Source organism: Passer domesticus, chromosome 29 (genome assembly GCF_036417665.1).
Source record: "Passer domesticus isolate bPasDom1 chromosome 29, bPasDom1.hap1, whole genome shotgun sequence".
Taxonomy (NCBI): domain Eukaryota; kingdom Metazoa; phylum Chordata; class Aves; order Passeriformes; family Passeridae; genus Passer; species Passer domesticus.
In genome coordinates, this window is record NC_087502.1 from 1520403 (window position 1) to 1546902 (window position 26500).

At 51.0% G+C, this 26500-nt stretch overlaps 2 protein-coding genes across 2 annotated transcripts in view; one reads left to right on the forward strand and one right to left on the reverse strand.

Moving 5' to 3' along the window:
• The window catches only part of LOC135287382 (zinc finger protein 664-like), a 257242-nt gene that overhangs the window by 56388 nt on the left and 174354 nt on the right, over positions 1-26500 (reverse strand). The gene's annotated exons all lie outside the window — the stretch shown is intronic.
• On the forward strand, positions 14616-16193 carry LOC135287421 (zinc finger protein 70-like). Its single transcript, XM_064400780.1, has 2 exons — positions 14616-14944; positions 15120-16193. The coding sequence occupies exons 1-2, from the start codon at positions 14899-14901 to the stop codon at positions 15629-15631; spliced, it is 558 nt and encodes a 185-aa protein (XP_064256850.1). The 5' UTR covers positions 14616-14898; the 3' UTR covers positions 15632-16193.

Consider the following 26500-nt stretch of genomic DNA (forward strand, 5'->3'; position numbering starts at 1 on the left):
CCTCTCAATTCTCAGCTGGGGAGGATCAATGTTTTTTACAGCTTCCATTGTCACAGCACCAAAGGGGTTAAAACCTCAGCCACGGTCTGCTGGGGGCACCTTGCCCCCCCCTCTTCTCCTGGCCATGGTGCCAGCCACAAGATATCAAATTTCAAGCCAGCACCGTCTCTATCACTCTCTCCTGGAGCGGGGGGCTGCCCAAACATCCCAGGTCTCCTCCACCCCTGCACCTTGCAGGGCTCTGGCCTCCCTTCCCACAGGCCGCATGGCCTCCCCTGCCCCACCCAGACACAGCTGGGCAGGGGAGAGGTCAGATCCACTCACCAACTGGACTCAAAAGAGAAAGCCCCTCTGGGAATCTTCTGCTTTTAACCCCTGTGTGTTCTCAGAGGCATATCCAGATTCCCAGTGGCCACAACAGGAGCCAGTTTCAAATCTGGCCACTGATTGGTTTGACCACAACTTTTTCAGAAACTCACTTCCTAGTCAAACTACGACAGTGCTACCTCTAACTCTTCATCTTGGTCTCGTGGCGGGAGTGACAATGGGCTTTCTACCTCTCTGTCCCTCTCTCCCGCCGCTTCTTCTTGCACCAACTCCTCCAGGAGCTCGTTCAGCAGAGTTTCCAGGGATGGTGAGTCCTCAGAGTCAGAGCCCAAGTCTGCCAGCAGCTCAGGAGACAACAGCTCTGTGCAGTTTTGTGCTTCTCCTGCGGCATCTTTGGTCAAACTGCAACCGCTGTGTGGCACCAAGGGGTCTGCAGGTGGTTCCACGGTGGCACTTGATGGATCCCTGAGGACGCAGCTGGACGTCATGGGGCTTTCTTCATTGCTTATGGAGGAGGACATGTCTCCAAAGAGCTCTGCATACATTTTCTCTTCCTCCAGCTTCTCCAGCTCCTCCCTCTTTTTATGCGTAATTTGCAGCAAATCATCAGGCCCCATGCACAGCTCCTTGTGAAGTGCAGTGTGCTTGGCTGGCTGACAAGTTGCCCTTTCCTTACAGGAGCCTCCAGAGAAAGGAGAAGCTGAGAAGCCTGAGCTTTCCCTAGGCTCTCATGTGGGGCAGAGTTTGCCATGGCCCTCATCCCAGAGGTCTCCAGCCAGGGCAGAAGCTTCTGCCTCTACCTCGTTCTCCTTCAAGAACAGGGCAAGCCACAGACTCTGCAGGTCTAGGTCCCACTCTCCTGCAGCCTTTGCTTCTGGGAGTTCTTCCTCCTCCAGCTCCTTTACAGGAATGTCCCAGAGCTGTGAGTTTCCAGAGACAGAGTTCTGCTCTGCCAGCCGGGCATGGGACGGGAGCTCAGAGCACTTTGCTGCCTTTTCTGTGGAGCCTTTGGTTGAGCTGGAAGCACTGGGCAGCTCCTGGGGCTCTGCATCCATATCTTGGCGGGCACCTGACTGTTTGTGAGTGCAGGTGGACATGATGGACCTGTTTGCTGACAGGTGTGGCCTGAGGCCTCCAAAAAGCTCTTTGTAGATGTTGCTACCATGCCCCTCCTGCACCTCAAGGACCCCCTCTTTCACAGAGCGCTCCAGTAGCTTCCAAGCCAGCTGGGCCCCAGTGCGGAGCGGCACGCCATGTGCAGGTGTCACGGGTGGCAGGCAATGGCCCTGCCTTGCTGCCGACGCCGGCCAGAGCCCTTCCGTTCTGCTCTCCAGGAAAGGTGTTCCCTGGTCTCCGCCCACAGCCAGAGTGCTCCATGGAAAAGGTGGCACACGCTCTGGCTGGCCCCTGGCCATGGGGCCCACAGAACATGCTGTGCCTCTGGGAGAGGATCCAGAGGCTGCTGCTGCAGGTGCTGCTGGCAGAGGGGGCAGCTTGACCCTCTCAGTGGATACTCTGGATATTTGAATACTGGGCTGGCCTGGAGGTGCCAGTGTCACCTGAGGGCCATGGAGAGGTGGCAAGTCCAACACGGACAATCTCTGTGGCCCTGTGACACTGCTGCGGGGCACTGAGCGCCCGCCCTCCTGGCTGCCCCTGCGTGTGCAGGACCTGGTGGGGCTCCGTGACCACATGGGGAACAGAGTGGGCCTGTCCCCAGGGATGGGTGTGATGGTCGTCCAGGTGACCCGATGTGCCGCCTGTGGCTGCCTGTGGGTCACCTGTGGGAAGCAGGAGGAGGCACGGGATGGAGCTGGCTGTGTGGGCACGGTGTCCCCCATGTGCCTGCAGGCCCGGCCCTGGCCCCAAGGCAGGTTCTGGTCACAGCAGCCAGGCTGGGCCGGGTTCCCAGCTGGGCTCACTGCCTCTGGGGCATTGCTGTGCCTGGGCCATCCCAGCCCTGTCCCCTCCACAGAGCATGGCCTGGTGCCAGGCCTGGCTGTCCGTGTCCCAGGGCTTCCCCCAGGTCCCACTGCAGGCTATCCCTCCATCCCTGTCCCTCACCTGTCGCCGCTGGTACAGCAGTGGCTGGCCGTGGGCATTTGTCTCCTGCTTCTTCAGCATTGTGGGAGCGCTCTGGTGAGCACTGGCCACAATCACCCAGGGGAGCTGCTGCCTCCAGAGAAGCTGCTGCCTCCTCAGAGAGCTGCTCTCCTGGGAGTGGTCACTGCAGGGGCTGGCAGCCCCAAGGGTCATGACATGAACCCTCATCACAACGGCCTCTGGGCACGATGCCACCGTGGGTCACAAAGGCCTGGTGGGCACGGCTGCCTTTCTCCCAGAGGCCTGGAATGATTCCCTGGACACAAAGGCCTTTTTAATGCCTTTGCCCCTCACAACTTTGCCTACTCTTGTTCCTCTCCCAGTGACCTGCAGCTCTCTCTTGTCCCACCTTTGTTCCTCCCATAAACATCTCCAAGGAAGCCATGTGACAAAGTGCCAGAGGGCTTTTCCCACCCAGCCCACCATAGGTCCCAGCCCTCAGCCCTGACCTCCTGTAGAAAAATCATCAGAGAGGGAAAAGTTTCATTTGAACTTAATCTGGAGGCTGCTGTGAAAGTCTATAGAAAGACTGTTTAAAAAAAAAAAATATTAAGAACAAAGGAGGGCCAAGGAAAATGTCCATTCTTTAGTTCATAGGGGAGTGGGGGAGAATGGAAGTGTGCTGAGGAATATGCCAGGGGCATCCTGGAAGTCTCTGTCAGCAATAGTGTGGCCAGCAGGACCAAGGCTATGACTGTCCCTCTGTGCTGGGCGCTGGTGAGGTCACACCTCATATCCTGTGCCCAGCTTTGAGTCCCTTTACCCTGTGCCTACATTTAATAAACATTACCATCTCATTGGGTGGTAACACAGTTATCTCTTGTGTCTTTGTCATAAATATGTGCCATATTGCAGATTAGAGGTAAGGGGACAATAAATTGATATGTTTTAAGTAACTTAGGAATAAAAAAGAGAATGTATTATCTTTGGAAGGAAGGTCAGGTCTCTCAGGAGGTATTTAAGGGGAATGCTATAGCATATAGAAAAAAAATCTGGGAGGCCAAAGATCAGTTTGAACTTAAAATGGTGACTTCAGTAAAGGATAATAAAAAATGTTTTTACAAATATATCAATGGTAAAAGGAAGGGTAAGACCGATCTTTGTTCTTTACCGGATGAAGGAGGGAACTTAGTAACTGCAGATGAGGAGAAGGCAGAAGTGCTTAACACCTTCTTTGCCTCAGTCTTTAGTGGGAAGATGACTTGCCTTTAGGAAAACTGCCCTCTTGGGTTGGTCGATGGTATCAGGGAGCAGAAGGGGTCCCCTGTGATCCAGGAGGAGGCAGTCAGAGAATTTCTGAGACAGCTGGATATTCATAAATCCATGGGACCAGATGGGATCCACCCCAGAGTGATGAGGGAGCTGGCTGATGAGCTTGCCAAGCTGCTCTCCATCATTTACCAGCAGTCCTGGCTCACTCCTGAGGTTCCAGATGACTGGAAGCTGCCCAATGTGACGCCCATTCACAACAAGGGTGGGAAGGAGGATCCTGGTAATTACAGGTCAGTCAGTCTTGAAGGAGTGTAGGGGGATGCCCCCAATGAGAGAGGGACAAACTAGCCTTTGTCCCCCAAAAAAGGAAGAAAGCCCAGAAGTTTCTCCCAGCGATCAGGTGAAAAGCCACCTTATAGGACCCCAGAGACTTCACTAAAACCTTGGGGTCACCTAATTGGATGAGAGCCAAAAGATCCCGCCTGGGCCATCAGGTAGAAAAAGAGAAGACAAAAGAACTGCGAGGCTTTTGTGAAGGTGTTTTACCAGGAGCAGACCTCTGTACCTGGATCGGATTTTCTGTTTATTGTTTTTCCTTTTATTAAACAGTTTGGTTTCCAACACTGCAGCAGAAGCCATCCTGCTCATTATTTGCCTCCAAAGGTAATAGCTGAGCTATCCTTTGTGTGTATTAAGTTTTCTTTTAAAGGCTCATAAAACCCTGGCCCGACGAAACAAAACTTAATACGTGGCACCTGGACAGAATTTCTCATATTGAGGAAGATGGTCTAGGAATTTTTGATTACCTCAATCAAAATAGGACAATTTTCCTTGGTATTTGCGTTTTTGGGGAAGCAGGCCTGCACCTGAGTTTTTTGTCGCGTTAAAAAAGAAAACTCAGAAGAAGAGATTTGAGGTTTAGAGGGAATCCCAAATCGAAGCCTCATACCGGTGAAGAAGAGGCTATAATTCAGACGGGACGGGAGCAAACGGCACACACCCTCAGAGGATACTGTGAATCGGCTAAGCTGAAACTGTTGCACCCAGGACCCGGGAAAAAGTCTATACCAAGAAGGACGACCAGAAGACTCGGTGAGTTTCACCATGGGGAATCGGTTGTCAGTAGCTGAGCAGGAATTTTTTTCGTATTTTAATTATAAGTTGGAAATCCAAGATATTCAGTTTGACAAAAAACAGCTTAAAAAGCTTGTAAAATGGGTCTTACAAGAGTTCCCAAACTCAGATATGTCTCAGAAACTCGATCCAGACTTCTGGGATTCAGTTGGACTGAAATTATATAACACAGAAAAGAACAAGAAGTCCAACTTAAAGCTGCGTCCAATATTCAGGACAGTATTGAAATTTGTAATAATGGAAAATGAAAAGCAAGCAAAGACCAGGGAGAGAGCAGAATGCAGGCAGGACAGAGAAGACAGGAGAAAGCGAAGTTCTGAGGGGACCCAAAAACCTTCCTTTATCCCAGCCGAGAAACCCCGGTGGAGAGGCCGGGAGGCAGCCAGGCCAGCTGCCCCCCCGCCTGCCTCACCGACCCCATCCCGAGACAGGGGGGAGCAGACCAGCCCTGGCCAGGCTTGTCTGCAAAACCCGTCTTCCAAAAACCCTACCAGAGCAAAGTCCTCTATATCTCCTCTCAAAACCTTGCTTTGGCGTTCAAAATCGGTGAATTTTGACAGTAAAACTGAAAAAAGCCGAGCCGATAGAATCCAGTCTGAGAACAATAGAGCACGTGGCAATCGCCACTATAGCCCCGAGCCCAGCTCTGTCCTTCGTGGGCGTGGCTCATCGGACTCCCAGGAGTCCCTGGGTGGCTGCTCCCTGAGCTCCTGTCCATCGGAGCAGGGACACGCCCCTTTTGTAGGCGGTGCCCGGTCGGTGTCCCTGCCCCTGCTCCCCGCCCACAGCCCGGGACGGCACACCCCCTCTCTGCCGAGCGTGGGAACCGGAAGTGATGCGCCGGAACTGACCCTGTCCAAAATGGCGGCGCCCATGTCCGATAACTTACCGGAACAAAAAACAAACTATTCCTATGCTCCACAATGTAATTTCAAACAATCTAAGGAAGAGTTTAACACACAGGGAGTCACAGATACCTGGCAGAGGATAAGAAAGGATGCAGTTCAGGAAGGAGAGTGGGAAATTGCATCGAAATTGAAGGTTTTTCCTGTGAAATACACTGCAGGTCCGGGACCCAGGGCTACATGGCAACAAATCAACTTTGCTGAGTTAAAAGAGATTTGCAAAGCCTCTCGTCTGTATGGTAGAGATTCTGCCTATTTCAGAAGCCTATTACAGGCCACCTTCACAGCAAACATATTCACTCCACATGATCTAAAACAGCTTTGCACATCCCTGCTATCTCCAACAGAATTTTCTCTGTGGGAACTAGCATGGAAACGTTTGTTAAACGACCTTTTAAGAGGTTATGCAGGAACTCCAGCTACTGCAAATTTGACTATAGATCAGCTCTCAGGTGAAGGAGCTCATACAGATCCTCAAATACAAGCCCGAACTCTTAGTAGACAAGTATTGCAGGATGTCAAAGAGGCAGCAAAAACAGCTTTGTTACAGGTCCCTGATGGCAACAAGCCAGAACTAGATTTCACAGAAATAAAACAGGGCATAGATGAGCCTTATATTAAGTTTTTGGACCGTTTAAAAATGGCATTAGAAAAGCAGATTCCAATAGACCGAGCCAGACAAGAGTTATTAAAACGGCTTGCAATTTCTAATGCAAACCCAACCTGTAAAAAGGCATTACGTACATTACCACAGGATCCTGAGCCCACCCTGACACAGCTAGTAGATGCTTGCAACCGCCTGAGCACCCCTGAGCATGCAGCAGCCATGCAGGCAGAAGTATTGGCCAGTGCCATCACAACAGCTCAAGAAAACACCCTAAAGCAGCAGGAAAAAGCAGTAGAAAGGCAAACACAAACCCTAGCAGAAGCTTTAATAGCATTCAAAGGTGCAATTGAGAACCAACAAATTCCAAGGGACTCGTGCTATTCGTGTGGTCAGAGAGGTCATTTTAAAAGGGGATGTCCTAGGACCCGCAGAAGGCCATTGCCAAGAAACAGTGGATGCAGAGGTTTCTGTCACAATACTAACAGCTTTTACCCAGCACAGGGTTTTTCGTACCATCTGCCGGGAAACGTGCAGTCCAGCACGGGGCAGTGGCGTGCCATGATACAAAAACCACTGCACCAGAGGCCAGAGACCACCACAGGCCACCAAGTTCAGAACTGCAACACATCCTTGCAGGACTTCCGACCACAATGTCCCCAGGTACCAGACTGGAGCTGTCTACAGCCCAGCCAGTGATGCTAACCAATGCTGTTGCTCACACAGTGTCTACAGGACAGCTGGGACCTGAACCACAACCACGTCAGTTCTTAATAGTGGGAGTGAGCAGATCCCATGCAGAAGGGTTTTATGTCATTCCAACTGTGCTGTCTGTCACCTGTTCACAGGAAATTACAGTCTTAGCTTTGTGTCCAGACCCTCCATGTTTTTTACCCAAAGGGTTAACCATAGCGCAAGCTTTCCTCCTACCAGAGTCACAGAACAACACAGCTGTCATCGCTTGGACCAGGCACATCAGCCGCGGGCGGCCTCAGCTCACCTGTGTCCTGAAGCACCTCGGACAAGCCATCACCCTCACTGGCCTGATAGATACCGGAGCAGACGTCACTCTGATATCGAGATCGAAATGGCCACAGCACTGGACCATCGTGCCTACGCTGGATCAGCTGGCAGGTATTGGTGGTCACTGTGAGAGCTTTCGAAGCTCGCACGCAGTCACATTTGAGGGGCCTGAAGGTCGTGTTGCCACCACAAGACCATTCATTGTAGGAGCTGATATAGTTCTTTGGGGACGGGACATTTTATCACAATGGCATCTCAGGTTAGAAACTGGATTTTAACAAAAGCTGCTGATGGACATAACACTTTAAAACTTACATGGACATCTAACACACCCATTTGGGTCAGCCAGTGGCCCTTACCTGAAGAGAAACTTGCTGCTTTAGAGCAGTTAGTGCAGGAACAATTAACCAAAGGTCATTTAACTCCAACTACTAGTCCCTGGAACACTCCAGTTTTTGTAATCAAAAAGCCAAACAGTGGGAAATGGAGGTTGTTACAGGATCTCAGAAAAATTAACGAAGTAATTCAAGAAATGGGTTCTTTACAACCAGGTTTACCCTCTCCTGTTATGATTCCAAAAGATTGGAAGCTAACTGTTATTGATTTAAAAGACTGTTTTTTCAATATTCCCTTGCACCCAGACGATGCACCAAGATTTGCATTTTCCATCCCATCCATAAATCAGCAAGCACCTTTGAAAAGATACCATTGGCTTTCTCTACCACAAGGAATGCGCAACTCGCCGAGTATATGTCAGTGGTATGTTGCAAAAATACTTTCCTCAGTTCGTGCACAATATCCAAATTCTCTCATATTACATTACATGGATGATATCTTAGTAGCAGCAAAGGACCAAGCATCAATGCAGGAGACAACAGATCAGGTCATCTCAGCAGTAGAGAAAGCAGGACTCACTGTAGCAAAAGAAAAAATACAGACACTTCCTCCCTGGAAATATTTAGGATACAGGATCACAGAACAAACGGTAACTCCGCAGCCACTCCAGCTAAGGACAAATCCAAAGACCTTGAATGAAGTGCAGCAGCTTGTAGGCACTCTGAACTGGCTTCGTCCACTACTAGGCCTTTCAAATCAGGACTTGGCTCCTCTGGCAGATTTGTTAAGAGGAGACACAACCTTAAACTCACCGCGAGAATTCAACAAAGAAGCTCAAAATGCTTTAGAGAAAGTGATGAGAGCCATCCAGTCACGTCAGGCTCATCGGTATAATCCTAACCTGTCTTTTTTGTTTGCAGTTTTAGGGGAGAGTCCACAACTTCATGGTTTGATATTCCAGTGGGATCTAGAGAAGAAGGACCATCTGATAATCTTAGAGTGGGTTTTCCTATCGCGTCAATTGGGTAAAACTATAACAACTTGCCCTGAAATTATTTCACAATTGATTATCAAAGCTAGATCTCGAATGCTTTCCCTTGCAGGAAGAGATTTTGCAGAAATCTTTCTGCCTGTCACAACCATCTACTTAGAATGGTTAATTCAAAATTCAGAAGTTATGCAATTTGCTTTGGAAAATTTTGCAGGAAAAATTTCAGTCAATTGTCCCAAACATGAGCTATTAAGTTCATCTTTAAAATTAATTCATAAGCCTTTAAGAAGTAATGTACCCCTTGAGGCAATCACATTTTTTACAGACGGTTCTGGAAAGTCTAAAAAATCTGTGATTGCTTGGCAAAATTCAGAGACAAAAAAATGGGAATCAGATATTGAGGAAGTAGATGGTTCTGCACAGATTACAGAGTTGGCAGCAGTTGTACGGGTCTTTTCAAAATTCACATTTCCTTTTAATTTAGTAACAGATTCAATTTACGTTGCAGGTGTAGTGGAAAGAGCAGAAGAATCTCTGCTAAAAGAAGTTGCTAATGATCAGTTATATAGTTTGCTCAAACAGTTAATCTTACTTCTTTCCATTCGACAAGAACCTTACTTTGTAATGCACATTCGCTCACATTCTTCTCTTCCAGGTTTCTTAGCAGAGGGAAATGCCATGGCTGATTTGTTAGCCATGCCAATCCAGCACACACTTCCTAATGTTATTGAACAAGCAAGAATGAGCCATGCTTTCTATCACCAAAATGCACCTGCTTTAGTAAGAATGTTTAACATCTCTCAGAATCAGGCAAAAGCAATTGTTCAGTCATGTCCAGATTGCCAAAAATTAGCTATACCAGCAATAGCAACAGGAGTTAACCCTCGAGGCTTAAATAGCCTGCAGATATGGCAAACGGACATCACTCAATATCAGTCATTTGCAAGGTTCAAACATATACATGTATCAATAGATACCTTCTCAGGAGCAATTTTTGCTTCTGCACATCAAGGAGAAAAAAGTAGAGATGTGATTAAACATTTCTTACAAGCATTTGCATCCCTAGGTATTCCTCAAGAAGTCAAAACTGACAACGGACCAGCCTACATTTCTAATAAATTGCAAGAGTTTTTCAAAACTTGGGGTATCAAACATACCACAGGTATTCCACATTCTTCCACAGGCCAGTCTATTGTAGAAAGAGCACACAGGTCATTGAAAATGATACTAGAAAGACAGAAAGGGGGGACAGAAGTGCTTTCTACAATAGAGAGGCTGAATAAAGCTGTATATGTTTTTAACTTCTTAAACAATTCCTTTATGGAGCAGGTACCACCAATTTTCAGGCATTTCAGCAATACCAGTCAGGCAAAGCTCAAGGAAAGACCACCAGTCTTCATCAAGGATCCAGAGACAGGACAGATTTCAGGACCCCATCCTCTTGTAACATGGGGCCGGGGGTTTGCATGCATTTCTACAAACACAGGTCTTCGATGGATCCCTGCAAAGAATGTCAAGCCACAAGTGCAGCCGATCCGAGAGCAGCAGACGGCACCAGAAGAAGAATGCACAAACAACTGAGCCACGGATAGAAGCAAAGACTGTTTTCTAAGTTTACATTAGTTAAAATTGTTTACAAGAAAGTTTTGCACTGAAAAAGTTTTGTAGTTATTGTTGTGACAAAAAAGTTGTTAAACCTACCTCTATGTAAAAGTCACACATATAGCCAGAAATTTGAAGCCTACCTGGAAAAACACTTCACCAAAGTTAAGATAGAGAATTGGCAGCAAAAATTATTGGCATTCTAATCTATACTCCTTTCTCCTCTTTCTTTCTAAATGTATAGTAAAGGGTGAGATGAAGGAGTGTAGGGGGATGCCCCCAATGAGAGAGGGACAAACTAGCCTTTGTCCCCCAAAAAAGGAAGAAAGCCCAGAAGTTTCTCCCAGCGATCAGGTGAAAAGCCACCTTATAGGACCCCAGAGACTTCACTAAAACCTTGGGGTCACCTAATTGGATGAGAGCCAAAAGATCCCGCCTGGGCCATCAGGTAGAAAAAGAGAAGACAAAAGAACTGCGAGGCTTTTGTGAAGGTGTTTTACCAGGAGCAGACCTCTGTACCTGGATCGGATTTTCTGTTTATTGTTTTTCCTTTTATTAAACAGTTTGGTTTCCAACACTGCAGCAGAAGCCATCCTGCTCATTATTTGCCTCCAAAGGTAATAGCTGAGCTATCCTTTGTGTGTATTAAGTTTTCTTTTAAAGGCTCATAAAACCCTGGCCCGACGAAACAAAACTTAATAAGTCTGACCTCAGTACCTAGTAAGGAAATGGAACAGTTTATACTGAGTGTCATCACCCAGCACTTACAGGATGGCCAGGGCATCAGAGCCAGCCAGCAGGGGTTTAGGAGGGGTAGGTCGTGTTTGACCAACCTGGTCTCCTTTTACGACCAGGTGACCCCCATGGTGGATGCAGGGAAGGCTGTGGATGTGTCTATTTGGACTCCAGCAAGGCCTTTGGCACTGTCTCCCCCAGCACACTCCTTGAAAAGCTGCAGCCCAGGGCTGGGACAGGAGCACTCTGTGCTGGGTTCAGAACTGGCTGCATGGCCGGCCCAGAGAGTGCTGGTGAGCGCTGCTGCATCCAGCTGGCAGCCAGGCACCAGTGCTGTCCCTCAGGGCTCTGTGCTGGGCCAGCTCTGTTTGATATTTTTATTGATGACATGGATGAGGGGATTGAGTCTTTCATTAGTAAATCTGCAGATGACACTGAGCTGGGAGTGTGTGTCCATCTGGTGGAAGGCAAGAGGGCTCTGTAGGGAGGCCTGGAATGGTTGGATGGATGGGCAGAGTCCAGTCAGATGAAGTTTAATGACTCAGCATCCCAAGTCCTGCATTTTGGTCACAATAACCCCCTGCAATGCTAGAGGCTGGGGATAGTGTGGCTGCACAGTGCCCAAGCAGAAAGGGACCTGGGGGTCCTCCTCGACAGCCGGCTGAACATGAGCCAGCAGTGTGCCCTGGTGGCCACAAAGGCCAATGGCTCCTGGCCTGGATCAAGAATGGTGTGGCCAGCAGCAGCAGGGAGGTCATTCTTCCTCTGCACTTGGCACTGGTGTACTTGGCATTCTTCCCCTGGACTGGCACCATACTTTGATTGCTGTGTCCAGTTCTGGGCCCCCCAATTTAGGAAGGACATGGAGGGGCTGGAGCGTGTCCAGAGAAGGGCAACAAGGCTGGTGAGGAGCTTGGAACACAAATCCTGTGAGGAACGACTGAGGGAGCTGGGGTTGTTTATCCAGGAGAAGAGAAGATTCAGAGGTGACCTTATTGCACTCTACAACTTCCTGAAAGGTGGTTGTAGTCCAGTGGGGTCAGTCTCTTTCTCCAGGCAACAACTGACAGAACCAGAGGACAAAGTCTTAAGCTGCACCAAGGGAAATAGAGGTTGGATGTTAGAAACATTTTCTTTACAGAAAGGGTGATAAATTATTGGATTGGATTGCCTGGGCAGGTGGTAGAGTCATCGTCCCTAGATATGTTTTAAAAAAGACTAGTTATGGCACTCATTGCCATGGTTTAGTTGAGGTGCTGTTACGGCTGGGTTGGATTCAGTGTTCTTGAAGATCTCTTCCAACTCAGTAATTCTATTATTCTGTCATTCTGTGATTCTGTAACTCCATGATTCAATGTCCCTCCCATCTCAGCCCCTTCTGCAATTCTCACCCTTTGGCTCAGCCTCTGTGTCCCCTCAAGATGCTGGCAGAGCTGTTTGGGGACAGGGCAGGAGCGGTGACAGCCCCAGCATTCCCCTGTGTGTGACACCCCAGCAGTGACAGCCCCAGCGTTCCCCTGTGTGTGACACCCCAGCAGTGACAGCCCCAGCATTCCCCTGTCTGTGACATCCCCGCAGTGACAGCCCCAGCGTTCCCCTGTGTGTGACACCCCAGCAGTGACAGCCCCAGCGTTCCCCTGTCTGTGACACCCCAGCGGTGACAGCCCCAGCGTTCCCCTGTGTGTGACACCCCAGCAGTGACAGCCCCAGCGTTCCCCTGTGTGTGACACCCCCGCAGTGACAGCCCCAGCGTTCCCCTGTGTGTGACACCCCAGCAGTGACAGCCCCAGCGTTCCCCTGTGTGTGACACCCCAGCAGTGACAGCCCCAGCGTTCCCCTGTCTGTGACACCCCAGCGGTGACAGCCCCAGCGTTCCCCTGTCTGTGACACCCCAGCGGTGACAGCCCCAGCGTTCCCCTGTGTGTGACACCCCAGCGGTGAGAGCCCCAGCGTTCCCCCGTCTGTGACACCCCAGCAGTGACAGCCCCAGCGTTGCCCTGTGTGTGACGCCCCAGCAGTGACAGCCCCAGCATTCCCTCCCTGCAGACGCTCCAAGGGAAGCGTCCAGAGCCGTGTCCAGTCCATGGAACTGAGCGGCCACTGCCCAGCCCGGCCTGGGCTGATGTGGATTCCTCTGCACACAGCTCAGGGAATGTCCCCCGGCCACCTGCACAGTGCCACAGACAAGTGTCAGACACAGATACAAAGCTCTGCCCAGAGCTGACAGGGGGAGTTCATTAAAAATACCACAAAAACCTAAAACCAAACCAAAAGAAAACAAAAAACAACAACAACAAAACAAAACAAACAAAAAAAAGCCCTAAAAAAACCCCAAACAAAACCACACCAAAACAACAAAAAAACCCACAACCGAACAAAACACCACCACCCCTACAAAACAAAAAAATCCAAAAAAACCAATAACAAACAAAGAAGAAAACAATAAAAACAAACAAACAAACCAAAACAAACATAAGTAAAACCAAAAGAAGGAAAGGAAAACACCACCCCACAAGAGCTGTTCCATCCTTCACTTTTCAGACCTTTACTCACACAAGACCTGGGGCTGCAAAAAATGAGAATTCATTGGGCACATTTACAGCAAAAGCAGATTTAAGACAGGTTTTCAGCAGAACTGTTCTCAGCTGAGCCAAAAAGGCCCCTTTGGCAGCTGCAGGGCCATTGGAAATGCAGAGCCTCAGCCCACAGGGCAGAAAAGGGCTCTGAGTTCCCCTTCCCTGGCACCAAACCCTGTTCCCAGGCTGCCTCACACACAGGATTCTTTTGGAGCACCGCGCAAAGCTGAGAGTGGGCTCTGGCTTCTCCATGGTGCGTGTCCTAAAGCTGCCTGGGAAAAGAAATTTTGGGTCAGCTTGGCTGGCACAATCCCTGCTGGCACAGGCACAGCACTGGGAAGGGCTTTGCTTGCCGAGGCTTTGCTGCAGCCAAGGAAAGCTCCTGACTCAGGGTCACCTTTGCTGCTCAGCCAGAGCCCCCAGTACCCCAGCAGCAGCAGCAGAGAATGGCAGCATTGCCAAGGGCTGGCACAGGAGGGGAGATTTCACCCTGGAGAGAGAGGCTCCTATTGCAGTTTTTGCATTCAGGCAGCTGCAGATGCCTCAGCTTTGGCTGCACAGCAGCTGGAAATGCAAGTCCAGGAGCTCTGTGCATGGCCAGCCCCAGCAGGTGACAGCAAGGACAGGGCCCTGGCACAGTGACATTTGCAGGGAGCGCCTTCAGCAAGCGCTGGGGGCTGGGACTGTGTGCAGAAAATGCCCTGGAGGTCTCTGCAGTCAGGCCAAAGGAACAAAGTTTCAGTTGTGGCCTGGTTAGGGAGCACCAAAATGGATTGTTTTCCATTGCCGGGTGTTCCAAGAGCCCCAGAGAAGAGCCCAGGGGCACAAGGAATGGAGAGCAGGGACTGTGCAGGAGCTTCATTGGTATCAGTCCAGCTGCCCTTTTTTCCTTATATGTGCTCCCTGAGAATGTTCTGCCCTCTCCTGTCCCCCATTGGTCCTGGCTTACTGCAATGCTCCGCCCCTGTTACCTCATTGGTTCCCCAGTTGCCTGCCCCTCCTCTGCACCACCTGTGCTCACTTCCCATTGGCCCTTGACCCTGAGGTCCGCCCCTTTCCCCCTGATCAAACCCTGTGTCCTCAACCCCATTTTGTCTCTGTCCCTGGACCCTCTACATTGCAATAAACTGTGTTTGGAGCTCTGCACAAAGAGCCGTCTCTGGCCTTGTCCATCAGCAGGTTAAGCAAGCATGCTCAGGGCTCTGGGAGTGCAGGTTGCTCACAGGGGCTCGTTGTGGATGTGCCGCAACACTGGAGATGGACTTGGGCAGGAGGAACCCCTTAACCCAGTGTGCTCATACACTGTATTTTCCCCCAAACCAGGATTTCTGATTCCCAAACCTTGGATGGATGGAGGCTGCCAGGAAGAGGAAGATGCCCCAGGACACCCAGGGAGGTGAGGAGGAAGTCAGTACCTCTTTCCCCCTGTCTCTTGCTCCAGCCCAGCATGGTCCCTGGCTGAAGGACAACCCCTCTGCCAACACCATCTTGGGATGCACTGGGGGGATCTTCTTCCATTTCCCTGTGGCATGGAGGCAAATCTCATCCTCTCCTTGTCCTGCCTTCCCCAGAGACCAGGGAGGACAAATCTCTGCGGCAGAACCTTGTGGAAGAGGCCATTTTGAGCGACGCCACAGGGCAGGAATCCAACAGGGAGGAAAAGCCACTGAGATCCCCCAGGAGGAGGGCCTGCAAACCCAACCCAGGGTGCTCTGAGGAGGAAAGACCCACCCTGAGCCAGGAAGGTGGACCGAGCTTCAGCCAGGGATTAGAGCTGGTGGCCCATGGGACGCTTCATGGTGGGGAGAAGCCCTACAAGTGCTTGGAGTGTGGGAAGAGCTTCAGGCAGAGCTCACACCTGATCAGCCACCAGATGATCCACACTGGGGAATGGGCCTACGAGTGTGGGGAGTGTGGGAAGGGCCTGAGGTGCAGCTCAGAACTCGTCAGGCATGAACTCATCCACACTGGGGAAAGGCCCTACGAGTGTCCCCATTGTCTGAAGAGGTTTCAGACCAGCTCCAGTCTCCTGCGCCACCAGCGGATTCACACAGAGGAGCGGCCCTTCTGCTGCCCCGACTGAGGGAAGGGCTTCAAGCACAACTCCAACCTCATCAGGCACCGGCGCATCCACACTGGGGAGAGGCCCTACGAGTGTCCCCGGTGTGGGAAGAGCTTCACCCAGAGCTCCAACTTGACCAGACACCAACAGAGGCACTGGTAAGGGAAGCCGTGCAAATGTCCCAACTGCAGGAAGAGCTTCTTGCACTTCTCCGGCTTCATCCACCATTGGAGAACCCACATTGGGAAGAGCCCTGGAGATCTGTGTTCACTGTGATCCATGCTCGGAAACACCTGTCTGTATTCCTGCCCCTGCCAATGGCATGATGTGGGATTGAAGAACATGAAGGTCTGGCCATGGCCATGTCATTACATTCACTCCCACTCCCACCTCGGGTCATTGCCAGGGGCAAGAAAGGGTGTCCTTTCCAGGCAGGATGAAATACTAGGCCCAGAAGATCCAGGGATTTGTGTTGTAGTTTTCCATGTAAATAATTTTTCTTATCCCTTCTGTTATCAATACTGTTTCTGTTCCTGTTTGTTTTTTATCTTGTTGATGTTCCCAGTAAATTGTTCTTATCCCAGCCCAGGATCTTTGCCTTTTGTGCTTTCCATGGGAGGTGGGAGGGCAGCCAACAGCAGCGCGGTTTTAGTGGGAGCAGGACATTGGGGAAACCCATTCCTAAACCCTGGCCCGTGGAATCCAAGCATCCCAGCTGGTCCCAGCCCTGGTGGCCATGGCAACAGCCTTGGGAGCGGGTCCCTGGCTGAGGCTGTGGGAACCTCTTCCCTCTGGTGCCCAGGGACAGGACTGGAGGGAACGGCTGCAGCTGAGTCGGGGCAGGCTGAGGTTGGATCTCAGGAAAAGGTTTTTCCCCAGAGGCTGCTGGGGCAGTGCCCAGGCTCCCCAGGGAAGGCTCTCAGCTCCAGTGCTCTCTGAGCTCCAGCAGCGTTTGGACAGCGCTGCCAGGCCCAGGCTGGCATTGTTGGGGTGTCGTGTGCAGGGCCAGCAGTTGGACTCCAGGATCCTGATGGGTCCCTCCCAGCTCAGCCAATTCTGTGGATCTGGGATCCCATGACCCTGGGGATGGGAGTGCCAATGGTTGCCATGGCAACGAGCTCTGGCTGCAGGCCTGAGCTGGTGGCCATGGCAACCACCCCTGGCAATGGGGTGTCCATGGAGCTGCCGATGGACTGAGCATGGCAACAGGGGGCTGGGGATGGTTGCCATGGAAACTGACCATAGCAACAGGGGGCTGGGTATGGCTGCAATGGAAACTGACCATAGCAACAGGTGGCTGGGGATGGTTGCCATGGAAACTCACCATAGCAACTGGGGGTGGGGGATAGTTGCCATGGAAACTGACCATAGCAACAGGGGGCTGATGATGGTTGCCATGGAAACTGATGATAGCAACGGGGGCCTGATGATCTCTGACATGGAAACTGACCATAGCAACTGGGGGCTGGAGATGGTTGCCATGGAAACTGACCATAGCAACTGGGGGCTGGTTTTGGCTGCCATGGAAACTGACCATAGCAACAGGGGGCTGGGGATGGTTGCCATGGAAACTGACCATAGCAACTGGGGGCTGGGGATGGTTGCCATGGAAACTGACCATAGCAACTGGGGGTTGGTTTTGGCTGCCATGGAAACTGACCATAGCAACTGGGGGCTGGGGATGGTTGCCTTGGAAATTGACCATAGCAACAGGGTCCTGCTGATGGCTGCCACGGAAACTGACCATAGCAAGTGGGGCCTGGGGGTGGTTGCCATGGAAACCGACCACAGCAACAGGGGGCTGGGGATGGTTGCCATGGAAACTGACCATAGCAACAGGGACTGGGGATGGTTGCCATGGAAAATGACCATAGCAAGAGGGGGCTGGGGATGGTTGCCATGGAAACCGACCATAGCAACATGGGGCTGGAGATCGTTGCCATGGAAACTGACCATAGCAACAGAGGGCTGGGGGTGGTTGTCATAGAAACTGACCATAGCAAGAGGGGGCTGGTGATGGTTGCCATGGAAACTGACCATAGCAACAGGGGGCTGGGGATGGTTGCCATGGAAACTGACCATAGCAACAGGGGGCTGGGGATGGCTGCCATTGAAACTGACTATAGCAACAGGGGGCTGGGGATGGTTGCCATGGAAACTGACCATAGCAACAGGGGACTGGTGATGGTTGCCCTGGAAACTGACCATAGCAACAGGGTGCTGGGGATGGTTGCCATGGAAACTGACCATAGCAACAGGGTCCTGGTGAGGGCAGCCATGGAAACTGACCATAGCAACTGGGGGCTGGGGATGGTTGCCATGGAAACTGACCATAGCAACTGGGGGCTGGGGATGGTTGCCATGGAAACTGACCATAGCAACAGGGACTGGGGATGGTTGCCATAGAAACTGACCATAGCAACAGGGAGCTGGTGATGTCTGCCATGGAAACTGACCATAGCAACAGGGGGCTGATGATGGTTGCCATGGAAACTGACCATAGCAACAGGGGTCTGGTGATGTCTGCCATGGAAACTGACCACAACAACGGGGGCTGGTGATGTCTGCCATGGAAACTGGCCATAGCAACAGGGGCTGGGGATGGTTGCCTGCTAAGGATCAGATTTGTCACAGGCCCTCAGAGGGGTTCCATGGGGACGTTCGAATAGTCTCCGGGCTGTTCAATAGCTGGAATGTCACAGGCAAAGACAGGGGCTCCATGGACACCTCCCAGGTGTTTCTGGGGATTATAAAGAGCCATGTGGGCAGAAGCAGTCACAGCCATTCCATGGTGACATCCCAGGGCACCTTGGGCTGCAAAGGCACCGATCTGTCACGGGCACTCACGGGTGCTCCGTGGTGACATCCCAGATGTCCCCAGGCTGCCAAAGAGCCGGGATGTCCCAGACACTCATAGGGGTTCCTGTCATGGGCACAGTGGGAGCTTCAGGCAAAGTTTATTGGAGAAGATCCTTTTGGGTCTCGAGGTGCAGAAAGGATCCCCAATAGCCCCCACAGATCCCCAAATGTCACCGCTGAGTCAGAGATGACACAGACTCAGATCAGAAGGCTAAGGGCTAAAAGGCACCCATTTATTCAATCTTCTTCTTTTAGACCTTGGTTTGCTACAGGTGGACCTCAGTGCTCATTTAATCAATACATTCCACATGCCTGGCTAATTAAGACAACACCTATCAGTAGACAACTTTATGGAAAAAACAACTTATTACAAACATTGTTGGGGCACCAGTTATTGATGTTTGTTTTACGTTGGAGCCTTCTGGGGGCTCTCTGGATGGGGAAAACCCTCGTTTAGCAGTTCGGTGCCAGGGAAAAGGAGACTCACGGATCTTTTTTGGTCTTCAGCTTCTTGTTTATAGTTATCTTACGTAAAGTTTTTCATGCTGTGCACACCAGGTTCAGTGGGATGGAAAATGTACAGTTTCAAGGTCTTTCAAAGTTGTCTCATCCAATTAACTCTTAAAATGTACATTATTTCTACTTATCTACCAAGAACTCATCCCTTGACTGTCCACCTAACCTCTGCACTGTGCTTTCCTTGACCAATCACCCTGTGCCACGAATACTGCAGAAAATGGAGTAGATGAAGAGGAAGAAGAAGACAGGGATTACACCAAAATTCCTTCTTCTTGCTTCCTATCTGCACCATACTAAAAATCCCAAAACCTAAATTTCTCAACCAAGTGACATACTATACTACTCTCTATTACCTATTTCACACTGGCAAATTCTCATATATCTCAAAGTCTTGGAAGTCCTCTCCATGGGTGAAGGTTAAAGGCAGTGTTTCTCTGGGGGGCAGGACCCCTGAGAGCAGACAGAGAAATATTCCCTGTGCCCTGGATTCTCACACATTTAACCTAAAAACCTTGAACCATTGAGATGCTAAGTTACCCAAAAATATTCAAGATAAGCAGGATTAGAAGGAGAAGAATTAGAGAAAAACAGAAAGACAGACACGCACTTAGGAACAAATTGCTCGGGTTCCAGCATCACTGACAGAGAAACCCCAGTGCAAGGCAGGATCCAGAGCAGGGGCTGGCCTCGTGCTCTGGCTGTTAACCCCCTGGGCCTTCATGGGCCCGCCCCTGGGGTGGGACTGCCAGTGGCTTGTCCAATCAGAGTCAGGGAAGGTACCATATTTTAGTGTGTGATTGATTGGCAGCTGGGACAATCAGAGCTGGTTAGCACAGCCCCTGCTGTGTGATTGACAGCTCTGTCAGGGCTGGGGGCGGGGCTCTGTCCCACCACAGACCAAGGCCTGACCCGGGCCTGGCCCCACAAGGGCATTCCGAGCATCCCAAGGTGTCTTGGGACATCTATCTCATCCAGCCTCTGACAGCAACCATGGGGACACTATGGAACCTCGTGGAACCAAGGGGCCCTTGTGACACTCTGGTGCCTCATGGAATCAAGGAGACCATTGTGGAACTCAAGGGCTCCAAGGAACCAAGGGTCCATGGTGACCTTGTGGAGCCCAGAGTGTCATGGAGGAGCCCTTGAGACACAGCGAGGGTGCATGGAGCCGCGAGGCCATGGTGACACATCAGGGCTTTGTGGAACCATTGCAAGGCCTCATGGGAGGACGGGGCCATTGTGACACTGCAGAAGCAAGGGGAACATTGTGACGCTCCAGGGCCTCATGGAACCAAGGAGACCATTGTGACACTGTGGGGTCCCATGAAACCAAGGGAACAGGGAATAGGTCTGGCTGGCTGGGCCTCCTGGGGACCACCTGACAGGCCCAGCTGACCTTGGCATGTCGAGGGCTACTTCTCGGGACTCGCACTGGGGCTCCGGGCTTTCCTTCCTACTGGAGAGAACTGTCCTTGTCCTCCAGGGGCCCATTGCCAAAACTGGGATTCCTCCTTTGAATCTCTTTACATGCAAAGATTGTTCCCAGATGAAATCTGCCAGGACAGACAGATCTGGCTGCCTTGGCTAACCGGAGGGCACCTTTCATCTGCCTTTGAAACACTGGGACCATGTGCTTTTCTTTTTCATGGGAAAAAACCATCCATCTTGACCAGGCACCCATAGCCAAAATTGGGCATCTGCCTCCAGAATTCCCTATATCCAAGTATAGCTCCTAGACAAAAGCTGCCAGGACTGACAAGTTTGGCTGGCCTTGGCTTCCTTAGGGCTGGCACTCATCTACCTCTGAAACACTGGGGCTTTGTGCTTTCCTTCCTAATGAAAAGCATTCTTCTTCCTGTCCAGGCCTCCACAGCCAAAATTGAGATACCTCCTCCAAAATGTCCTATGTCCAAGGATAGTCCCTAGACAAAAGGTGCCAAAAGAGACAGGTCTGGCTGGTTTGGCCTAAGTGTGGCCACCTCTCATCTTCTTCCAGAACACTTGGAATTCACACTTTCTTTCCTATAAGAAAAAAAACATCCACGTTGACCAGGTGCCCCTGTCCAAAACTGGGATTCCACCTCCAAAACTCTGTACATCAAGGATTGCTCCCAAGTGAAAGTTTCCAGGACAGACAGGTCTGGCTGCCCTTGGCCTCTTGGGAGCTCCCTCTCACCTGCTTTCCAAACACTGGGGCTCTGTGCTTTCCTTCCAATGGAAAAGAACTGTTCTTCTTCTCAAAGTGTCTGTGGTTAAAATTGAGATTCCTCCTCCCAAATTGAATATATCCAAGCATTCTGCCATGACAAAAGCTGCAGGACAAACAGGTCTGGATGGCTTGGCCACCCAGGAGCCACCTTTTTCCTCTTCTGCCTTTGAAACACTCAGGCTTGGAGCTTTCCCTTCTATGAAAAAGAACCGTCCCACTTATCTACACAGAAGTGGCCGAAATTGGGATTCCACCTCCAAAATTCCCTATGTCCAAGGGTTGCTTTCAGACAAAAGTTACCAGGACACAGAGAGGTCTGGCTGGTCTAGGCCTCTGATGACTGCCATTCATCTGCCCCTGAAACAACAATGTTCTATGATTTTCTTCCAATGGTAAAGAACCGTCCTTCTCCTCTGGGCATCCATGTCTGAAATTGGGATTGCACCTCTAAAATTCTGTATAGCCAAGGGTTGCTCCCAGGCAAAATCTGCCAGTACCGCCAAGTGTGGTTGGCCTTGGCCTCTGGTGACTGCCCCTGCAACACTGGGGCTGGGTTCTTTCCTTCCCATGCAGATCACTGGGACACTGTGGGCCCTCATGAAACCCAGGAGATCATTGTGGCACCACTGGAGCCCATGGAACCAAGGGGCCATGGTGACACAGCGGGGCTTCATGGAACCCAGAGACCATTGTGACTCTGTGGGGCCTGATGGAACCATGGAGACCGTTAGGACCCTTCAGGGCCTCGTGTCACCAAGCGGGCATTATGGCACCTCAGGGCCTCATGGAAGCAAGAGACCATTGGGACGCTGTGGGGCCCCATGGAACTGGGGGAACATGGAACAGGTCTGGCTGGCGTGGCTTCCCCGGGGCCACCTGACAGGTCTGGCTGATCTTGGGATGTCAAGGGCTGCCTCTCATCAGCTCCTGGAACAGTGAGGTTTTGTGCTTTCCTTACTATGGAAAAGAAGCGTCCCTCTTTTCAGAGGCCCATTGCCAAAAGTGGTACTCTCCCTAAAATATTTTCCCATATGCAAGGGTATCTCTCAGAAGAAAACCTGCCAGCCCCGGCTGGCCTTGGCCTCTGGTGGTCACTTTGCATCTGCTCTTGAAACACCGGGGCTCTGTTCCTTCCTTCCTATGAAAAATAACTGGCCTTCTTTCCAAGGGACCATGGCCAAAATTAGAATATGGCCTCCAAAATTCTGTATATCCAAGCATTGCTCCAAGACAAAAGTCGCCAGGAAAAACTGGTCAGGCTAGCCCTGTCCTCTGGTGATTTTCTTAGACTAGGAGCTGAATGTTTTCATTTCAAAACACCTTGGAGAGGGCCCAGAGATCTCCCAAGCATAGGTTTTGAGGCCTCTGGCACAAGACCACTCCATATAGACAAAGGAGCTCTGTGCTGTTGTGGGGGTTTTGCATCACAGAAGTGATCTTATAAGAGAAGCTGTAGCAGTTTCCTCTGTGTCTCACAAAAAAAAAATCAGTAATTATCTTTGAGAATTTACAGTCTGTTAAACCACTGAGTAACCTGTACATGCCTCTGTGCAGACACATGTTAAAGATGAGAAAGCCTGGGAGTGTCTCTTTCCCTTTTGGCCAGCAAAGAGGTAACAAGGCTGGCCCAGCCCTGTCTCAGCCAGGCCGGGCCAGGCAGCTCCTGCCGTGGGGCCAGGCCCCTTCCCAGGGAGCCCCCCAGGCCCCATCGGCTGCCGGGCAGGGCAGGGGAGGCCACGGGGCCGAGGCCGGGCCGGGCCATGGCTGCGGTTGCCAACACCTGGGTGCTACCGAGCCCTGCCCCGCCGCCAGCCCGAGCCCAGCCAGGATCCGCCGGGCCCCAGGAGCAGCCCCGGGCTGGGCCGGCTCGGCCAAGATTCTGCCACCCTTGGGGCTCACCCGCAAGCCCCGGGCAGGGGGAGGAGAAGCCATGGGCCCCGGCCGTGCTGCTGCTGTGTTCTGGCCTGGCTGCTGAGATTCTGGCCCTGCCCCAGCGCGGCCCATCCTGACACAGCCCCAGCGCAGCCGCTGCAGAAACCTCCATCATAAAACAGCTCCGGCCGCAAGGACCCAGCCCGGCCGGGGTCACGGAACCATCTGCAGGCCCCGGGAGAGATATTAACTCTTTCAGTGCTTCCATCCTCCCTCAAGTGAGAGAAAAGGGCAAAGTGCAGGCACACAGAGGAGCCACATGAAGACACCAAGCTCGGTGAAGGGAAAATTGAATCCTCGATGGGAACAATGAGGAAATTCCCTGATCTGAGGGCTGAAATCCTCTTGTAAAGCCATGGAGAAGGATGTAATTGATACATCAGACTCTCTTTTTCCCTGTAGTGCATTGAAAAGTATAGGGAGATGACTTGTTCAGCAAAGGCCTACATGCTAAAGTAAGGAAATGTTGATGTAGCTGTGATCCCATGAGAACTTTGAACATTGAAAGACAGAAGAGTGATGAGACCCTGTGCCATCACGGAGAAAAGAAAAAGATCTCTGTTCTTAGAAATGAAGATGATTTCAGAAATAGATGAAGAGAACCTTTGCTCTTAAACAGCTTATCTTTAAACTCATACCCCATAAGTTGTCATGGCCCATAAACACAACAGTGGGAAAAGCTGTGAAAAATGGGAGGGACTTGACGATTGGAGATTTTCTGGGCAGCTGCTATTTGTGGGAATTGAGAGCTACGAGAAAACTTTTCTTATGGAGAAGTCTCCATAGCATGAAAGAGAAAATCCTCTCCCTAAGCAAACTGAAGAAAACTATTCTAAAGGTGGTAAACTGACTGAAAATTTTTGGATTTGTCTCTTCACATTGTCAGGAAGAAGGAAACGGTTGTAGGGAGAGGAGAATTGTTCTGAAAGTTCTGTTCTGATCCTTACTGCTCTTTCCTTTAGTTACGATTAATAAACTCTTCCTTTCTCCTAATCATAGAGCAGGAAATGAGGAAGTATATTCTAGTGAGTGCACTGGTAATTAGCCAACACTGAACCCAACAGACTAATTGCTGCACTGGCCAAGAAATCTCAAAATGGTGAACCAAAACCAATACAGAAACCTTCCTAATTGTCGTGGTTTGACCCTGGCACAGTGCCAGGACCCCCATGAAAGGTGTATTTCCAAAATGGTTACTGTGAGCTGTGACCCGGAAACAGAACAAAGCAGGCTCCCACTTGGGGATGGAAGGAAAAACACAACACTTTATTCATTACAACATCTAGAAAGGAACACATACAAAGCTAAGAATGAAAACCCTCCAAATACATTCCTCCTCCCCCCTCCCTTTTCTCCACAGATTCACCACCCCTCAAATAATCAACTCTCAAATCCATCAGGGAGAGAGAGGAGTCCCCCCTTGCACCATAGGCTTCCCCCAGAAGCACAATTAAAACCTCCTGTGCTTCCGTGTCACCCATGGCCCCATGGCCCCATCCAGAGAACATCGGACCTCGTGACTTCTCCCCCCACCACGTCCAGCGCTCTCACCACTGGACATGGGCCAGGACTGCTTTTAGGGTTCCCTGTTTAATGATGCTCCACCCAGTTCCAGAAGCAGCAGTCTCTCAACTTTGGGACATCAGTCCCCCCCTAAATTTACCCCCCGGGGCCTCGTGGCCTCGTGAACAGAGATCTCAAACCCTCTCTGAAGACAGAGGGCATCTCACACCCTTCCCACCCATGTCTGTTCTCGCCACTGCTTCACCTCTCAACTTTGGGACACCAGTCCCCCCCAGATTTCACCGCCTGGGGCCGAGGGGCCTCGTGAACAGAGATCTTCCTCTCCGTGGAGACAGAGGGCATCCCACACCCTCTTCAGCCGTCTTTGTTCACGCCGATGCTTCACTCTTGACTCCAAGGTATTGCCTCCCCTTAAATACAGTTTCTGGAGCACAGGAAAAAAACACAGGTCTGTCCATGGCCATACAAGAAAGAGTCCAGCCCAAGGCCACTCCATCATCTCTTCCCACCTAGGATTCTTCTCACCTCTTCCAAATTTTCCTCACACTTGCCCATTTCGTCGTGCTTCATCTCTCTCCTCATTCCGATTCAGGAGGATCAGTATTTGTAAGGTTTCCATATTCTACAAAGGGGTTAAAATCTTCGCCTCTGTCTGCCCAGGACTCCCACAGCTGCCGGGCACCTTCTCTCGCCGCATCCCCTGCTTCTGGCTGGCTGTGCTGCCAGAACAGTCTCTATCTCTCTCTCCGGGGGGGGCTGCCCAGACATCCCAGGTCTCCTCCACCCCTGCACCTTACAGAGCTCCGGCCTCCCTTCCCACAGGCCACATGGCCTCCCCTGCCCCACCCAGACGCAGCTGGGCAGGGGCGAGGAGGTCAGACTCACTCACCGGCTGGATCAAAAGAGGAAGTTTCTCTCAGAATGCTCTGCTTTTAACCCCTGTGTGTTCTCAGAGGCGTATCCAAATCCTCTGTGGCCACACCAGATGCCAATTTCAAATCTGGCCACTGATTGGTTTGACCTAGACTTTTCCAGAAACTCACTTCCAGGCCAAACCATGACAGTTTCCCTGCAGTAAAGAAAGCAGTTTGATTGCTTTTGTCCTGAGTATATCCTGAGTTCATGACTTCACATGGACTGGAATGGTCCTGGCACCCCAAAAGCAGCCACAATGAGTAGGATCAAACCTCCAGCTCACTATTCAATGTTCTCCATCCCTGCCTTCCAGAGGCCAGCAGCAAATCCTGCTGCTTCCCCCGCTCTGGATCAGCCTGATGGGATCGCTCTGGTGTGCAGAGCCAGTCCCTGCAGGACAAAGCGCTCGGAGCCGCTCTGTGTCCCGCAGCGTCGGCATCTCCTGTGCCGCTCCACGGCCGTGGGGCCTGTGCCATCAATGTGCCACCAATGTGACACCAATGAGCCTGCAATGTGCCATCAATGTGCCTCCATTGTGCCACCAGTGTGCTACCTATCTGCCACCACTGTCCATGGCTGTGGTTCCTGTGCTACCAATGTTCATTACTGTAAATCAAAGGTGTCTCCGATGTTGGTGAGGGAATGAAGAGGTGGACTCCATTAATATCAGAAAGCTAATTTATTACTTTATTATACTATACTGTATGCATTACATCTAAACTGAATCTGCCAAGCACTCATCTCTGCACACAACTGCACAGAACTGCACTCACATCGTGACTCTCCCCTGACTGGCAGCCGACAGTCCGACACACACACTCTCTTGGCCCTAATAGGCCCAGGAAACAAAACATCCTCACTTTGGGTAAACAATCTCCATATTGCATTCTACTTTGGCACAACACATGCACAGCAAATGAGATAAGAATTTT

Bases quoted from the DNA above. Each gene is read 5' to 3' on its own strand.
- LOC135287421 (XM_064400780.1), top strand. From the start codon at position 14,899: ATGGAGGCTGCCAGGAAGAGGAAGATGCCCCAGGACACCCAGGGAG. The intron at 14,945-15,119 runs GTGAGGAGGAAG...TGCCTTCCCCAG, and splicing joins GCCCCAGGACACCCAGGGAG to AGACCAGGGAGGACAAATCT.